The sequence below is a fragment of the Hippopotamus amphibius genome, chromosome 8 (assembly GCF_030028045.1).
Source record: "Hippopotamus amphibius kiboko isolate mHipAmp2 chromosome 8, mHipAmp2.hap2, whole genome shotgun sequence".
NCBI classification, from domain to species: domain Eukaryota; kingdom Metazoa; phylum Chordata; class Mammalia; order Artiodactyla; family Hippopotamidae; genus Hippopotamus; species Hippopotamus amphibius.
In genome coordinates this window covers 124,183,583-124,200,883 of record NC_080193.1, presented here as the reverse complement: position 1 = coordinate 124,200,883, position 17,301 = coordinate 124,183,583, and the positions used below count along the sequence as shown (strand labels likewise).

General features: G+C 40.5%; 1 protein-coding gene and 1 pseudogene across 2 annotated transcripts in view; both read right to left on the bottom strand.

Moving 5' to 3' along the window:
- PDE11A (phosphodiesterase 11A) overlaps window positions 1–17,301 on the bottom strand; it is a 380,330-nt gene that overhangs the window by 127,814 nt on the left and 235,215 nt on the right. For both annotated transcript variants that reach the window (XM_057745497.1, XM_057745496.1), the window contains one exon: window positions 2,063–2,113. In XM_057745497.1, coding sequence (XP_057601480.1) covers window positions 2,063–2,113 — 51 coding nt within the window. The remainder of the gene's footprint in view (window positions 1–2,062; window positions 2,114–17,301) is intronic.
- On the bottom strand, window positions 4,092–4,965 carry LOC130858658 (40S ribosomal protein SA-like; annotated as a pseudogene).

Sequence of the window (17,301 nt, the reverse complement as noted above, 5' to 3'; positions counted from 1 at the left end):
ATCTATTATATCTCAATTACATTATAATAAGATATTCACTAATATCTCACAGGATAAAATCTGGAATAAATCAGTTTCGTTAATAATCTTGATAATTTTAAGATGAAATAACCCTTTTCTTCTCAAATTTAAATACTTCATATTTTTAGTATGTCTGTGAGCTAACAATAGAAAAGCACAGCAAATTCCAAGACAATGGTGTTTTCTTTACTCTAAGGAAAGGATTAAGCCTGAACACAGGGCAATACTTTTAGACAGTAGACAGCTATTGACCTTGTATGCTATAGCTCTGGATGTGTCACATTACATAACTCTTGCCATCATATTTAGTCCGTTATGAGCTTTGCTGTCTTTCTCCCTGCCTGACCCTTCCCTCTTTTATCAATGATGATAATTATAAAACAGTAAAAATATAAAACATAAAACAGTAAAAACAGTAAAATGTTTATGGAAAGTTATTTCCATAAATAGAATTTCTAGGTAACTAAATTTGATTAAAGTAAAAAAGCTTTAAATATTTTTGATGAAAATATTTATAAAATATATATATAATATAAAAATAATTATATATAACTATGCTTTTAACATTTTCTTAATGAATAATTGTTTTGCGTTATAGAACACTAATGCTTTTTGGATTTATTTAGTCATTCATTCATTCATCCATTCAACAAGTACTTATTGAGTGCTGCTGTGCTCCAAGAACACTGAAAGGCAGTAGAGATAGAGCAGTGAACAAAACACACAAAAAGCACTACCTTGCTGGTGCTCATACTCTAGGTAGTAGATAGCATGTTTATCTCTACAGCAAATGGGTCTTGAGTGCTGTGGTTTTGGTTGTTCTGTCTCTTTCCTCTGTCATCACTGGTCACCTCACTGGGGCACCATGACTCTCTTGATCTGGGTCATCATGGTAGGCCTTTTCCTAAGCATCTCTCCAAGCCAATAAGAAATCATTTCCCTGGATGGAGTCCAAGCAGCTCACCTTATGCTCGCTGTAGGTGTGCTACTCCCTGCCTTTCCTAGCAGTTCCCTCATCCCTACTCTGAGTTTAGTGTCTTCCCTTGCTTTCTTTTTTTAAGTATTGTGACTCAACTCTAGTGACCTGATTCCACCATCAGGCCTAAAAGTCTCTGGGCTACTTTTCCTGGGAAGACAAAATGCATTATGTGCAAATGAAACTCTCAGAATAGCCATCATCAAGAGTTATCACATACAAGTATTACAACACAAAACATTATCTTTCTTATGATGGTGGTAACTTGCCTGATAATTCTCTGAACCTCCACTTTCCAAAGGAAGGAAAATCAGGTTTCCCACACTCCCCTGTTTTAACCATGGCCACTCAGAAGTGCAAGGAGAGGAGCAAGAATTCTGAACTGCCTTTAAGGGAAGGGTGGTGACTAAGGGGAAAAGGAATATCTAAGACTCATGTTAGAGCCGGAAGGGGGTCACACTGGGTGACAGTGAAGCATGGTGTCAGGAACTCCAGTTCTGGGGCCAGATTGCCTGGCTATACCTCTTACAATCATTTGACCTTGGCCTGTCTGCTCAACATCTTTGTGCCTCAGTTTACTCCTCTGTAAAATAGTACATTCTTCACAGAAGTATGAGACACAAACGAATTAATACAGGTAAAATGCTTTGTATCGTACCTGGTCCCTAGTAAGCACTTGGTAAATGGTAGCTACTATTATCCTAATCTCTTCACTTATTTTTCCAGATGAAAATATAAGCCCTAAGATTTTAAGTGAACAGAAATTTAGAGGTAAGACCGATGCCAAAAATGTAAGCATCCTGATTCTCACCACATAATTTTTTCTGATATCCTGCATACTTAAAAAAAGAAATACTGAATCATTTAAATGATCCTGAAGAAGCTATTCAGCTATATATGTCCCTGTTTCCCTCTAAAACTGAAATATGCAAACATGCCTTCCCCCCAGCTCTATTCTCCCAATATCCAGTGGGTAGGACTACTTCTACAGGCAAGGGACAAAGGGTCTGAAAGCCCTGGGAAGTTTAACTTTATGCACCATTAGGGCACCATTTGCTTCCTTACCTTAAACTTGTCAACTTCAGCTTTGGAACATGTTGCATGATAAGATAGCACCTGGTTCAGAAAAAAAAGGAAAAAAAAAACTTTAATAACTAGATATGACTCAATTTTCTGAAATTCTCCTGGCTTAAAAATAAACTTCACTCATGTATATCACCTTGACATAATAGCGGATGCTAACATATGATGAGAAATTTCCAGTAACAGTCTGTGACACAGACTGTCATCTGTGCAACTATGGTGGAATCTATTACAACGAGGAATGGAAGGACAGCCTAAGTTAAGTATTTTATACCGGGATGTTTTCATAAGTAGTTATTTTTTTGCTGTTGTCGTTTTTGTGTTTTGGCTGCACCATGTGGAATGTGGGATCCTAGTTCCCTGACCAGGGATTGAACCCATGCTCCTTACATTGGAAGCGCGGAGTCTTATCCACTGGAGCGCCAGGGAAGTTATTTTACCAAGGGACATGATGTGGCTCAAGACCACAGTTCCCAAAGATGTGAATACTTGTCCCGTGAAATGCTTTGGAGCACAAATAAGTTAAAAGGCAGGGTGTGTGTTGTGTGTGTGTGTGCGCGCGCATGTACATGTGTGCACGAGTGTATGTGTGTGTGTGGGTGTGTGTACTGTGGGAGACACTGTAGCTTGCTGACTCAACTGGCATGTCTGGTCTATTCTCACTTGCCTGCTTTTGTAATACAGGAAAGATTACATTTTTATGCCCAGTCACCTGCAGTGCCTTTTGTAAGAGGATTATACTTCCCTGCGCTATTGACATCAGCCTTGGTATATGACTGGTGTTCGCCAGTGGAACATGGAGGAAAGTGATGATGCCGCGTTTGAGCAGCGTCTCTAAGAGCCAGCACATGGTGCTGCCGTAGCCCTTTTCTCTCCACGTGGGGAGCACGTGGCCTTGGGAAGAGCTGCCCTCTCAGCCTGGGGCCCCCAGTGAAGAAGACGCACTGAGAAGAGCCACAGCCAACACACGGCCGATGATGCGTCACAGGAGCAAGAAATCAACGTTTGTGCTTTATCACCACATCACAACTTGCTGATAGAGGCTTGAAAGTCAAAACACCAACTCGCAGGCTCCCTGCAGCTGCGGGTGGTCACGTGGGGTGGCCATGTGACCCTCTGATCCATGAAACACACGTACGCGTGTTGGGCTTGCCTCTATCCTTTCCCTGTTTTTCCCTGGAAAACAGCTATAAGGCCTAGAGGTGCAGCAAAATCTGGTATCTATGAGGTGACGGCCGTAAGTATGATTGGCAGCTTATAATAGATCTAGAGCTGAAAGGGAAAGAGAAACGAGGCTGGCCCTGGACGGCCCTGCCCCCGACTTCTGGTTTTGTAGAACAAATAAACTCACATTTCCTTGAGTCGGTATTGAATGTTATAAGGCATAGGTACACACTTATGTACACAAAAACATAATGTATATATTATACATACGCTACCAGTCCCGTTCTTAATCTATGCAAAGAAGTCTGAGAAAGGCTAAATCCCTCTTCAACTATCAGCTCTAGAGAGTCTCAGTGCATATTCGGCTCTGAAGAGTAAAGTAACACATTTTATTTTGTTAAATAGCATTTCCCAAATAGCACAGAATCCCCTTTTAGGTGATATGTTAATCTAGGACCATTCCAACCTTGTAACCTATTGACCAAGGGCTTTGAGAAACGCTGACCCAAGGTATGTACCGTCTGTGTGACAGAAGCAGGGCCACAGTGGAGGCAGTGTCTCATGGCGGTTAGAGCACAGCTTCTAGAGCCAGACTGCCAGGGCTCCACCGCTTCGCAGCCGTGGGGATGTGACCCAGCACCTCCATCTCCTCAGGCCTCATTTGTAAATGGTATATTAATACCACACAGGCATCTCCTGCTCAGTAATCTATTCTTGAAAACCAGAGGTTCCACCTGAAAACACCAACAAGGAGGCTGTTTTCCATTGTCTTTGTTTGTTTTTGTTTTTAGAAACTGTTTATTTTCCATCAACCTATTTCCATTTTAAGAGTTTGTGGAAGAACAGCTTAAGACCACTCAGCGGTGGTTCCTACCCACTCAGTGTCCTGAGCAGTGGGAGCCGCACAGCAGTCTTCCGTGGCAGGCTGAGCGCTCGTCTTCAGAGGGGGGCTGCTGGATAGGCATAGAGGGCACCCACACACGTTCTGACCAGTCCACCACCGGAGGCTGAGTAGCAGTGAACTCAGGAGCTGCAGTGGTCCACTCACCCTGAAATTCCTCCTAGGCTGTGGCCTTCTCAGCTGCCGCCTGCTCTTCCTCTTCATTCTCTTCAGTTTCTCTGTAGAAGGAGAGATCAGGCATGGCCTCCCATGGGCGTTCACAGGAGGTGGTACCATGCATGCGCAGAACTTCCTGGGTGAGCATCCACCACCACAGACCCACTGAGTGAGACCCCTTGTTGTTGCACGTGATGGCAATGTCCATATAGCGCAGAGGAGAGTCTGTGTTACACACAGCAACCGTGGGCAGCTTAACCTAAGAGGCCTCTGAGAGGCTGGTGGTCAGCCCTGGGATCACCACCAGGAGTCTTGGCTCCCGGTAGGCTGCCTGGATCTGGGTAGTGAAGGTTCCAGGAGTCAAGCGGCCAGCAATGGGAGTGGCTCCAGTGGCAAACTTCAGCACAGCCCGCTGGCCTGTGTTCCTGGAGGATATGACACTGACATCAGCTGGGTTTGCAATGGCAACAGTGGTGCAAGCTGCCAGCAGGAGCTTCTCCCAGGTTCTCTTCAGATTTATGATGTCGATGCCATCACTTTTCCTTTCGTAGAGGTACTGTTCCATGTGGAAGTCAAAGTTGGTGCCACCTAAGTGGGTTCCTGCCAAAAGGAATTTGAAGACATCCTCCTCCTTCATTTGCAGGACATCAGGGGCTCTGGACATTGTGAAATTTTCCCTTTAAGTTCCGATGGGAATCTAGAACAATGCCTTACGAACCCCTGTCTGAGCAGTGCAGAAAGGCTGTTTTTAATTGGAAAAAATTATTTTACATTAGAAGGCCTGCGACAACTTCCTACTGAATGAAAACATAGTAAAATTCACATGTATATATGAAACAAAAGATGATGTTAAGTTGTAAATCGCTTTAAGTGTTACTTTCTGATCATAACCAAATACAGTTCTTCACAAAAGGTTGCCTTATATTTAGTAGTATCTTCTCTTCCATTGTAGACACGTTAATCACTCACTTCTTCTCCCATAGTTTTCTCAACAGTTTTTCATCTTTGGGAGCAGACTCATTTTGAAATACCAAGCAAAAACAAGAGCTAGATAATAGCGGCACAGTGGTGACACATCAGGACAAGCTGCCGCTCTCAGCACCAGCAACAGCTACGACGCACACCCTTGGTGTTCAAGTCCACGTGGTTCTCACACACGATTTGGAGGTTATGTAGACCAATTCTATCTGGAATGCAAGTTAAAACTTTTGCCACACTTCCTTTTGTTTAAAAAATTACACCAAGTTTTGGGGACATAACTATAATTTTTTCCCAATACAAAGGCACAAAAATATTATATTGAGAGATAAATATGTTCTAGGAGGTTGGGTTATTAAAAACCAAGATATTTTCTACTGGGAAAATTCTGTGGTGTGGGCCTGCATTTCACACAGTTCTTAGGAAGATTATATGTGATAATCTGTGTTGAGTACCTGGCGTGCAAGTAATCAATTTATATTTGTTGTGTTAATAGTCAATTATAATTCTACCATGTAAATATCTGCCAGTGTTATGTCATCATATTACCATCTTCACTGTCTTGTAATTATTAATAAGTATTTTTAATGCAAAGATAACTGAATAGATTTCGCGCTTTTGGTTTATAGTTTACTATGGTAAACTTTAATTTGGCTGTCATCTTATTAAAATTTCTTACTATTTACAAGTCTCTTTCTGTAGATTCAATCTTCAAAATTTATGTCTATTTACTTTAAAGAAAAATTCCACAAAAACTCAAGTTGAAACTCAAAAATCTCTGCCATCAGGTGGTGCGTGGCCAGGCTTTTAGTATTTAAGGCATATTTCCCACTCCCTTTTTGTAAATCAACTTTGCCCATTTTAGTATTTTTTAAAAAATAATAATAAAACTATTAACTTCGCTAAATTGAAACTATTTGAATCAGTGAAGCAGACAATTATTACAGATGAAGACTTCTGTCCACTTAACATGTTCTTTTGTTTTGTTTGTCATTATTGAAGTGTAGTGCTTTGTATATTTTAGATACAAGTCCTCTGTCAGATGTCTATTTTGAAAATGTTACTTTCCAGTCTGTGGCTCATCTATTATTTTCTATCTTTTGTTTGTTTGTTTGTTTGTTTGTTTGTTTAATTGTGAAAGGATTCCCACCATCTAGTTAATTAACACATCCATCACCTCACATATTTATCTTTTTTGTTTTTTTTGGTGCGAGCATTTAAGTGTTACTTTCTTAGCAAATTTCAGTTCTACAATACAGTGTTATCAACTATCAATACACCATGTTGTATATTAGATCTTCAGATCTTATGGCTCTTATAGCTGAAAGTCTGCACACTTTTATCAACCCAATTTTCTTTTTTTAAAGCAGTTTTATTTTTTTTTATTACTTAAAGTTTTTATTGGAGTATAGTTGATTTACAATGTTGTGTTAGTTTCAGGTGTACAGCAAAGTGAATCAGTTATACATATACATATATCCCAATTTTCTTTTAATGAACAAAAGTTTTCAATTTTGATCAAGTGTGAATTGTCAGTTTTTGTATATTGTATCGTTTTATGTGTTCTTTCTAACAAATTTTGCCTATCCTAAAGTTGTGAATCCATACCTTGTGCTATCTTCTACAATTTTATAGCTTTATATTTATGTTTAGGTCTATGATACATGTGAAATTAAATTTGTGTATGGTGTGAGATTAAGACCTTAATGAAATAAATGCCTTGATTACTTTGTTATGATACTTAAATTTTCCTGGGCCATAACTTGGAGCCAACATTGTTTTGGAGTTCATTCTGAGATTTTAAGCCTCTCTACCTGCCAATCTATTAAGTCTAATGACAAACTGATAACATAATGGAGTAATCATAGTTCAGGCATGCAAAATAGAGTTGGCCAGCCATTGAGGATCTGGTCTCAGATACTTCCCTGCACACTGAGAACTTGAACTTTCTGTGAACTATACCAAACCTAAGGACACCAGCCGTTTTTAAAACAACATCTGCTAGCTGGTCTCAAGGTTGTTGCCCTCTGTAACTATGCAACCATTTTGGACCCCAACCAATTCTTGCTTAACAAGCACCCTTACTTCTTGCGAATTCTCATTATAATTCTTGGTAAACAACTCATGTAACTAACTGTGGCCTCGCAGTTCTTGACTTTATAAGTTTTGTCCTTTCTGTAGTCCAGTGGAACACAATTCAGGTGCTTCTTGAATCTGTGTTTCCCAGGCTGCAGTCCTGACAAACCCCCAATAAATGCCTCTTCATATCAATTGGGTCTCCGTTTCTGAAAGTTTGGTTAAGTCCATAGGAATTTATTTATTCTATCTAATTTGACCAAGTTAACAACGAGGCAGCTTTGGGTTTTACCTTTTGAGTCTTTTTGTGCTGAGAGTTCTCATTTCCTTTTGTAAAACTCGGAGAACCAGTAAAGGGAGCAGGAGAATGGCCTCACACAAGAATCTTGCAACCGCTTTCTTCCAAAAGAGTACAGTCCCTTGGGGATGAGCAGGAAGGACTCATCAGCTAATAAGAGTATCTTGTTCCTTTGGTAAAGTGCAATCTGGGAGGATGTAGCATTGTCCCCTCTAAGAATCCCTAGAAAGGCAACAAGCCAGCAAAGCAGATTCCTCAAGACAAAGGGATTCTTGAGTCCTGCTACAGAATACTCTGATTTTTCTCCTTCCAAGCCGTTTCTGCTGTTTGGTCCTAAAGGGTTTTTGGGATGCATCAGGAAGATGGAGACGTTTCATTGCTCCAGTTACCCTCTGGATTTGTTCTACACACAGAGCACAGCAATGGGAACCCAGCAATATCTGTACCCCTTGCATGTAAACCATCAATGTAGCTATCACACAGTCCTGACCAGATAGAAATACACAACAGTGATCTTGCTTAGCTCCTAGCTTCTTACTGTAGTAAAGTCTCTGATCATCATGATCACATCCTATTCACTCCTCAATAAGTTTTGGTTGTGCCCCCACAATTTCACTGAAACAGCATGTATCAAGGTTTTCAATTTCTTGCTACCAAATCCAAATCTTGCTGGACAAATCTGCAAATGTCTTTTGCAGCAATATTGAACACAGGTGATTCTTGCCTTGTTTTGAAGAATCTCCTCTCTTGGCTTTCTTGACACCACACTATTTTGGTTTTCATCCTACTCTTCTGCCTGTTCTTCCTCTGTGTTCTTTGTTGGTCTGCCTCCTCTACTATAACTCTAAATGTAGAAGTTTGCTGGGCTCAGTCTCTCCTTCAGTGATGTCATACACACTCATGGCTTTATACATCATCTATAGGTTGACAGCTCCCATATTTAGCCCTAATCTCTCCTTAAGCTTCAAATTCACATATCCTGCTGCTTACATCACTGACCTCCTACTTGGTTGATTCACTGGCATCTCAAATTTAACAGGTCTAAACATGCCTGCTGATTTTCCCATCTGTAGCAGGCAGAATATTGTTTCTCACCCCCTCATGATATCTGTATCCCAGTCCCTGGAACGTGTGCATATATTTATGTTACATGGCAAGGGGGAATTAAGGTTGCCGATGGAATTAAGGTTGCTAATTCAGCTAACCCTTAGATGGGAAGATTATCTTTCATTATCTAGATGGGCATAATGTAATCACAGGGGTCCTTATAAGTCAAAGAAGAAAGCAGGAGAGTCAGATTCATAGTGATGTGATGTGAGAAATATTGACCCTCCAATGCTAACTCTAAAGATGGAAGGCAGCCACGGGCCCACATATGCAGGCAACCTGTAGAAACATGGAAGCACCATGAAGGCAAGGATCAGATCTGGTTTTGGTTGCCAGTGGGTATCCTGCCCCTAGAAGAATGCCTGATACTTAGTTGGAACTCAGTAAATATTTGATGAATCATGCAATAGAAAATAAAGTAATCTTAAAAGAAAAGAATCTTTCTATTTCTTGTATGCTTCTCTGTTTGTATTATTAGTGGCCTTAATTTATACCTTTTCCTCAACAAAAAGTCACAATACATCTTAGAGCATAGACTGAACAGTGTAGGTAGGATTGCCAGATTTAGCAAATAAAAATACAGGACACCCAGTTAAATCTGAATTTTAGATAAACCATTAATATTTGCACTATTTGGGACATAATTCTACTAAAAATATTATTCATTGTTGATCTGAAGTTCAAATTTAACTGGGTGTCTTGTGTTTTTACCTGGCAACCTACCTCTCCAAATTAAGAAGGCTGGAAACAAATATGGAAAACTCTAAGCCACATTCCAAAACATTCATGTTCCTCACCCAACCCCAACCCCACAACAATTCCCAACAATTCCCAGAAAAAATACTTTTGCTTCACAGTATTTTATCTGCAAGTCTAGAATATTTTCAGCAATGCCAAATAATCTCATTAATCTAAGATCTGTGACAAATCTATGGATGCCATTGAAGGAAATATAACAAAAATAATTCCTGATTACTTATAGCATAACCAATATTCCAAAGAGAATCATTACTTTGTGTGTGTGTGTGTGTGTGTGTGTGTGTGTGTGTGTGTGTGTGAGAGAGAGAGAGAGAGAGAGACCATATGGCACAGCTAATGACTAAAAATCAGGAAAATTTCTATGGTTGAGAATAAAACAACAAATGAAAGAATTTATTTTTTAACTACTATTGTTGTGAAACCCTTTTGGATAAGTTAAAGCTTCCTCCATGATTCCAGACTACGTTAATTTTATAAGAATTCTCTCATAGGTTGTTAGGTTACGAGAGTTTAGCCATAAAATACACATTCACAAATTTTTTTGACAGCTAAATAAAATTTGTATAAAGTTTACATTAACAAGTAAACAGCTCACTCACAGGATACTTGAGAAACATTAAACTTTTGCAAGAAAATGTCTATCCCAGATAGATTTATCTTTTGTGTCTGCATTAATTTAGAAAATATTTTAAAGTAAAATCTAGAGACTCAAGTTTCATTGGTGAGCTCTGACTTAAGAAATCTTTATAGTTCCAAAAATAAATCACTATTTGCAAAACCCTACCAACTTCAATCATCTTTTGGACTGAATTCGCTCCTCACAAAACACACAAACAAAGGCAAGAAAATGTAAAATAAAGCAATTATCAGACCCATGCACAACAGAGCAAAAAAGTCATGTTTTTGTGTTAAGTTTCCACAGCAGGAAAAGACAATTAGCTACATTTCAAAAGGAAAACAATGAACAGAGCTATGAAACAGAACTGCTGTAGTAAGCCTTGCCCTCCGCCTCGTGAGGTTCAAGACCAGAGCCAGATGCTTGCCTTGCAATCCCAGGAACTGCCCCTAAGCAGTTGAGGGCAAATCTCTCACATCAGTAGTACTGAATGTTAATTTATTGTGGATCTAGAAAGCCATTTGCTCCTGGAATGAGAAAGGGACCATTACAGATGCTGGCTGCCAGGAGCGCAAACGTGAAGAACCACTTAATAGGGAGAAGGAACACAGACCTCGCTGAGGACCCAGGCCGGCTGTCTCGGGTGGCATGAATGTTTACTGATATGTTTATGGCTCAGGTGGCAAAGTGGCACTTGGTGGCCCTTGGAAAGTAAACTCATATCAGAGTTAAGGTGGTCTGAAGTAAAATCTCAAATAATTTATATTGATGAGCTCCGAAGAAGTAAAGAAACTTCGTGATGAGCCGCAGGCCTCCAGCCAAGGATGGCGACGAACCACAGGAATGAAAAGCCAGTTTGCTTGGGATGACTTGACAGAAATACTAACTGAGTGAAGAACCGTTCTCCAGGGTTTCTTAACCAGAGGATGGTAGGCTGCAAAGACACTGCAACAGCACAAATGCAGAGACACTGAGAAAACACCAGTTTCTATTAGCTCCGTAGCCAGCCGCTGGCCCTCTGTGATATATGAAAGGGTGACTTTCTCAGGTAAGAGGCTAAGAGTTCTCCATTTGACCCGTAGGACAAGTAGAAGGTATAAGAAAGTGCAATTATGAGAAAGTACCATGTTTTACTGGGTCCATCTTCTTAGGCACTTAAAAGAATTGTCTTAGTTTTGAACAAACAGCCTTCCTATTACATGGAAATAAGAAGGAAATAAAAGCATCTATTAAATTGTGTTTAGGGGGATATGGGTAAAAGGAGTTTTCCAAAGAGCTTCTTGTACTGAAATCTACCTTGACAACGATGTCCTCACATAAAAAGCTTAGACTTCTAGGGCTATATGAGACCTACCCATCTTGCCTGGATTCTCTTTTAATTAATTTTCGTGACAGAATAGACATGCCATTTTTACATTTCATTCAAAGGTATGGAGTCAACTTCTCCAGTGGTTTGAGAGAGGCCTCAAGTTAGGATGAGACATGCATTCATCATTTTTTCACCCAAAGCAAAGATTTAATTTAATCATTCTATGTCACTCCAGATTAAAATGTTAATATTGGTAATCACACTGCAAATTTCAAGCTACTTTTGAAACGTTAGCCCTTAAAATACTTTCATAAGGGACCTCCCTGGCAGTCCAGCGGTTAAGACTTTGCCTTCCAATGTGGATGGTGTGGGTTCAATCCCTGGTTGGGTAGCTAAGATTCCACATGACTTGTGGCCAAAAAACCAAAACATAAAACAGAAGCAATATTGTAACAAGTTCAATAAAGACTTTACAAATGGTCCACGACAACAAAAAAAATCTTTAAAAAATACTTTCATAATTATAAACATTACCCATTAGCTAGAATATAATGACAACACTAAAATAGAATTCATTTGGTAGCTACCCAAACTATCTTTCACCCTTTGCTCATAAGTTGTTAAATATTGGTACCTGTGCACTTTCCAGAGGATAATGTATCTTGTATTATATAAATCCTGAAAATTAGCAGGTGAGACTGTTACTACTCTGAAACTACAACCAAATTATTATCCACGTCAGATCGAGAAGGCCACACGTTCTTTGACACACTTCACGTGAGAGGTGGAGTCTGTGTCCTTTCCCCCTGACTCTAGGTGGGGTTTGTGTAACCCCACTAGTAACATAGTATGTAATAGTGATGCTGTGCCAGTTGCACTAGGCCCAGGCCTTAAGAAACTGGAACCTACTCTTCCCCAGCCTTTGAAACAATCTCTCCTGTAGCCCTGAGATGCTGTGTATAAGGTCGGTTTACCCTGGGAGAAGTTCCAGCCACATGGAGAGTCCTGAAGGATGAAACACCACATAAGGAGAGAGATGCCAAGGAGCATGATGAAACCACACATAAGAGTGAGTGAAGAAGCCATCTCGAAATGCGTCCTCCTGCCCCAACCACCCTAGCTGACACAGGTGGAGCAGAGATGGACCACCTATCCTGGCCTTTTTGGAATTCCTCACCCGTAAGATCTTGAGCCTTTTGTGTGTCTTAAGACACTAAATTCCAAGACAGTTGGTTAAGAAGCAATAAATGAATGAAACAACATTAACCTTCAACAGGGCTTGCCACCCTATACCATCTACAGATTTCTGTAATTCAGGTGTCAACTGAAGCTTGCCCTTGAAAATCCAGGTAAATTGGTTTGAACCCCTGAAACTATGAAAAGCTATGGAAATTCAAAGCCTTTTTCAAAATATCTGCGAATTCCTAGTAGGTTTCTATTCTTACTTTGGCCAAGTTCTTATGTATTCTTGTACAGTATTCGCTGTACAATCATCACACAAGAATGTGAAATTCAACTCCTGCCATTTCCACAAAAAGATCCAGTCACATCAAGCATTCATGAGTTCAGTTCGTCTCGTTCTTTCCTCCCTTCCTTCCCCTTCCTTCCCTCTCTCCCTCCCTCCCTATCTCTCTCTCTTTCCTCTCTGTCTCTCTTTCACTCTTTCCTCTCTTTTTTTTCTCTCTTCCTCTTTCTTTCTGCAAAACAAATGATGGTGTTTCATCATTTCCAATAAAATATCAGCCTCATCATTATCAAAACCTCTCTTGGTCCTTCCACCAACGGGGCATTTCACTAACTATTAACCTCGTAAATCTTAGCCCCTCTTCATTTTTCTGGCTTTTCTCTTATATAACCTTCCTTTTTACCTCTTCTCCCCTATTCTTCCATTTCAAATGTAAAATAACAAAATTATCTCCCTTTCTCATATAGAATGGTTTTCCACATCCTCTCATTGCTGAAGGCAGCCAAAATCTATTCCCTCATATCTTCACTATCCCACGAGGGCTTGTCAAGGATCTTCCCATAGAATTCTAGTGGTTCTTAACCATTAGCATGCATCAGAACACAGATGGCTGGGCCCTGCCTCCAGAGTTCCTGGTTCAGTGCCTCTGAAGTGGACCTTAGAATTTGCATTTCTACCAAGTTCCCAGGTGAAGCTGATGCTGCTGGTCTGGGGACAATACTGTGAGGACCACTGTTCTAATTTCTATGCATGGATTCCAGGTTAAAAGTGTCTGGATTAGAGGGGAGGTTACCATTTGGATGTTGGTATGAGCAGAGAGGAAAGAAAGTTATTTGGGTCTTCTCCCAAATCCCAGTATGATTTGAATAGCTCTTTATAAGAGGGTTAGAAATGTTTCTTTAGTTTTATTTTGCTAGTTACAGCTTTCATGACTATGTTTCTTTTCATTTCTGAATTATGTTGAAAATGGAGATGCAAAAATGCTGTGAAATTAGTTTCAGTGAATATGTTTAGAACACTTTGGTTTATGAAAGCAATTTGGTAAATATCCTGTTTAAAATCATGTCATCATGGAAGTCAACTCTCTGACATTTCTGAGTACAGAAATCAGAATTCATCCCCTGAACTGCACTGGCTTGCAGAATGACCTCATTCTCTCCTTGTCTATAGGGGTCAGTCAGTAGAAGTCCTTGATTTTGCTTATGTAGATTAATTGCTTGTGGATTGTCTACAGCATTCTTAAGGCAGGCCATTTCCTTCCATTTAGTAGTTCTGTTTTCTTAATTTGTTACCACTTAGTACACCAACATTGGGAAGCAGTATAGCCCGTTGGTTGAGTACAGGGGCTTTGGAGTTAGACTGCTAGAGCTCATAACCCTGGTCCACTAGCCTTGTAACTTTGGCTTAGCTATTTAACCTATCTGAGTCTCAGTTTCCCCATCAGTAAAAGGCAGGAAATATCTGCATTTTCCACTCACATTTCACTGGCTGGAGCAAGTCCCATGGCTCCATTTAACTTCAAGGCAGTGTACAGTGTAACCCTACCATGGACTGAGCAGGGGCAGAATCAGAAATATTAGATGACAAACTCTAAATGTTACCACAACGGTTTAGGCGGTCAAACAGCAAGTCGTGTTAGAATTATTTTTGAAATCAGAGCAAATGAGTCCATAAGATGAACTCTAGTATGTGTATTTTATGGTGTTTGTTCAACTTTTGCTTCTTTCCTGATTCTCTTCTGTATTTCAAAGAGTTGTAATTGGTAGGCGGGCTTTCCAAAAAAGTGGGATTATAGTATATCCTTATCAAATTCTCTATATTTAACAGATACAGCACATGTAGTATATGGTCATTAAATATTGCTGATTTGACTAAACACATTTTGATACCTATTGAAAAAAATTATTATAAGTGAAGGATTATTATTGGGTTTTTCTGTTCCATAACTTTTAGAGCTGCTTAGTTACTAATTTCAATCACTTCAATGTCCTTAGGGTGAAAGAAACAGTTTATTTCTTTTCAAAAAGTCACATGTGGCAATAATTCTTCTAATTTTTAAAAAGTTTTTAGTTGTCTCTCATAAAAGATCTCAGCCATTATCACTTAAATTTAAAAGGTTTTTCAAATTAATTCTTAGTGTAATTCAATATGACTCTATACATATGCATATTGGACTACAATTTATAACTGTTTCAAAATAAATGTTCCTTGCTCACAATTGCATTACTCCCTACATTACATGTTAAAGTGAGGCTATTTTTCTTAATCATGCAGGTTATTAAGTGTATTATGTTTCACAAATGCTTTTCTAATGAACTCCTTGCTTACTTGTTTTTCTCATTTGTTAATAGCAACAGAGGAGAACATAGCATTCTTTTGGACTAATTGAGCAACTTGGATTGGTTACTTCTGTTTCTAAAACAACTATAATACATGTCAATGATTTTTCAAACCTATAATTTAAATATCTGGAACTATTAGTGATCTGATTTCACTCAATGGCATACTTCCAAGTAGCCCATTATTGAATATTTATATATACAGTAAAACCTTGGATTGCGAGTAACTTGTTCTGCAACTGTTCTGCAAGATTAGCAAACATTTCTAATAAATTTTAACCTGATAAACGAGTGATGTCTTGCAATATGAGTAGTACATGATGCTGAACATCACATGATGACAACTGAGCCAATGGTTCTTCTCTCTCTCGCTGAGGGGTTGTGGGTGATCATCTCCCATGCTCAGATGCTCAGGCTCAGGCTGTGGTGTTTGGCAGAAATCAGTGATTTGTCAGAATGTTGGAAAGTGCCCGCAACTGACACTAGTGAGTTTTTTCTCACTTCAAAGCACCTGTGGACAGTCCTTTGCTTTTCCATACAAGAGTAAGCTTAGGAATGCTTTCCTTCTTCTTAGGTCAGTCTGCTTGCAGATATAAGAGCCTTTCCTCTGTTGCCTTATTGCCAGTTACATTAAAAACAGTATATGACAAGAGTTTATTAATACTGTACTGTAGTCAACAACCGTGCGAGTATATACAATAGCCTCCATGCAGAAAAAAGTTGAAAAGAAAGGTGGTAAGAAGAAGGAGATGATGATTGAGAGAAGAAAGATGGCGGTGAAGTAGAAGGACATGGAATGCATCCCTCTCCACAGATGCATCAGGAATACATCAAAAGATGCAATAACTCCCACAGAGAACAAGCTGAACACCAGCAGACGACCTTGGACACCAGAAAGGACTGCAAAGATCCTGACATAACTGTTTAGGACTGAGGGGGAAAAAAAAGGAGAAAGAGGAGGAGAAGAAAGGAAAGGGACGGGTCCCACACCCTGGGGCGGGGGGATCTGAAACAGAGGGGAGATTGCTGAATTCAGGGAAATGTCCCTTACCTGACAGGGGAACCCCTTCTCCAACAGGGAATTTCCCTGGGTCAGAAGGGAGGCATTTGGGACTGTTCAAAGAGGGTGAAGTGGCTGATCTGGGGCAGACGGGAAAGAGGAAGAAACACATGGAGGGTCCACACCATGGCTCGGCATGTCTGGACTGAGACGTCGGTTTACAGCTGAACAGGGGACCTGGGAGCTGGAACATGGGAACCAGAGAAATGGTTCAGGGTGAGAAACATTGTTGGTAGTGGAGAGACAGGCTGAGAGGACAGAAGGGAAGAAATCTGCAGTGGAGAAGGCTGACCGCAGAAAGCTGGGCGGCCATGGTGGTGGCTCAATATTGCTGACTCACAGTCAGTGGAGAGGAGCTGCAGGTGTAGCCTCTCTCTCAGCACCTGCAACGGACAAAGGAAGGTCCCCTCTGGGCCTGGCTAACGCACTCAGGGATAACAAAGTCCCCAGGGTGGGGCTGGCTCAGAGTGCCTGCAGCTGAGAGCGAAAAGTCTGCAGAGTGGTCAGCTCTGGAGACATTCTGTTTACACCTGAGCCACCGGCATCCCTCTGCAACAGGCACTGCCACTTCCCACCGAGCCGCCGTGACCCAGGCAGGGCACCCCCGGCAGAGTTGTAGCAGGAGGGAGGAGCCATGGTGGTAGTCGCTCTCTGGGCCTGAGCAGTAGGTGTCTGTCTGCAACAGGCAATGCCTGAGCCACCCAAGCTGCTGCGACCCGGGCAGGGCACCACTGCTTACTCACTCCCAGGGGAAGGAGCCACTATTGTACCCTCTCTCTCCCCACACACTGGCACTTACAGACGAACAACAAAGGAAGCTCTACTGGTCACACAGTAACACAAAAAGCCCAAGGTGGGTAGAAGGACATGTACAGCTGAGACCCCAAGGAAACAGAAATATTACTATTAATTGTATTGATCTGGTCCATTCTGGGGTCAGTTCTAGCATTTTTTTTTAATTAATTACGATCTTAGTCCTAAGGGATCTATATG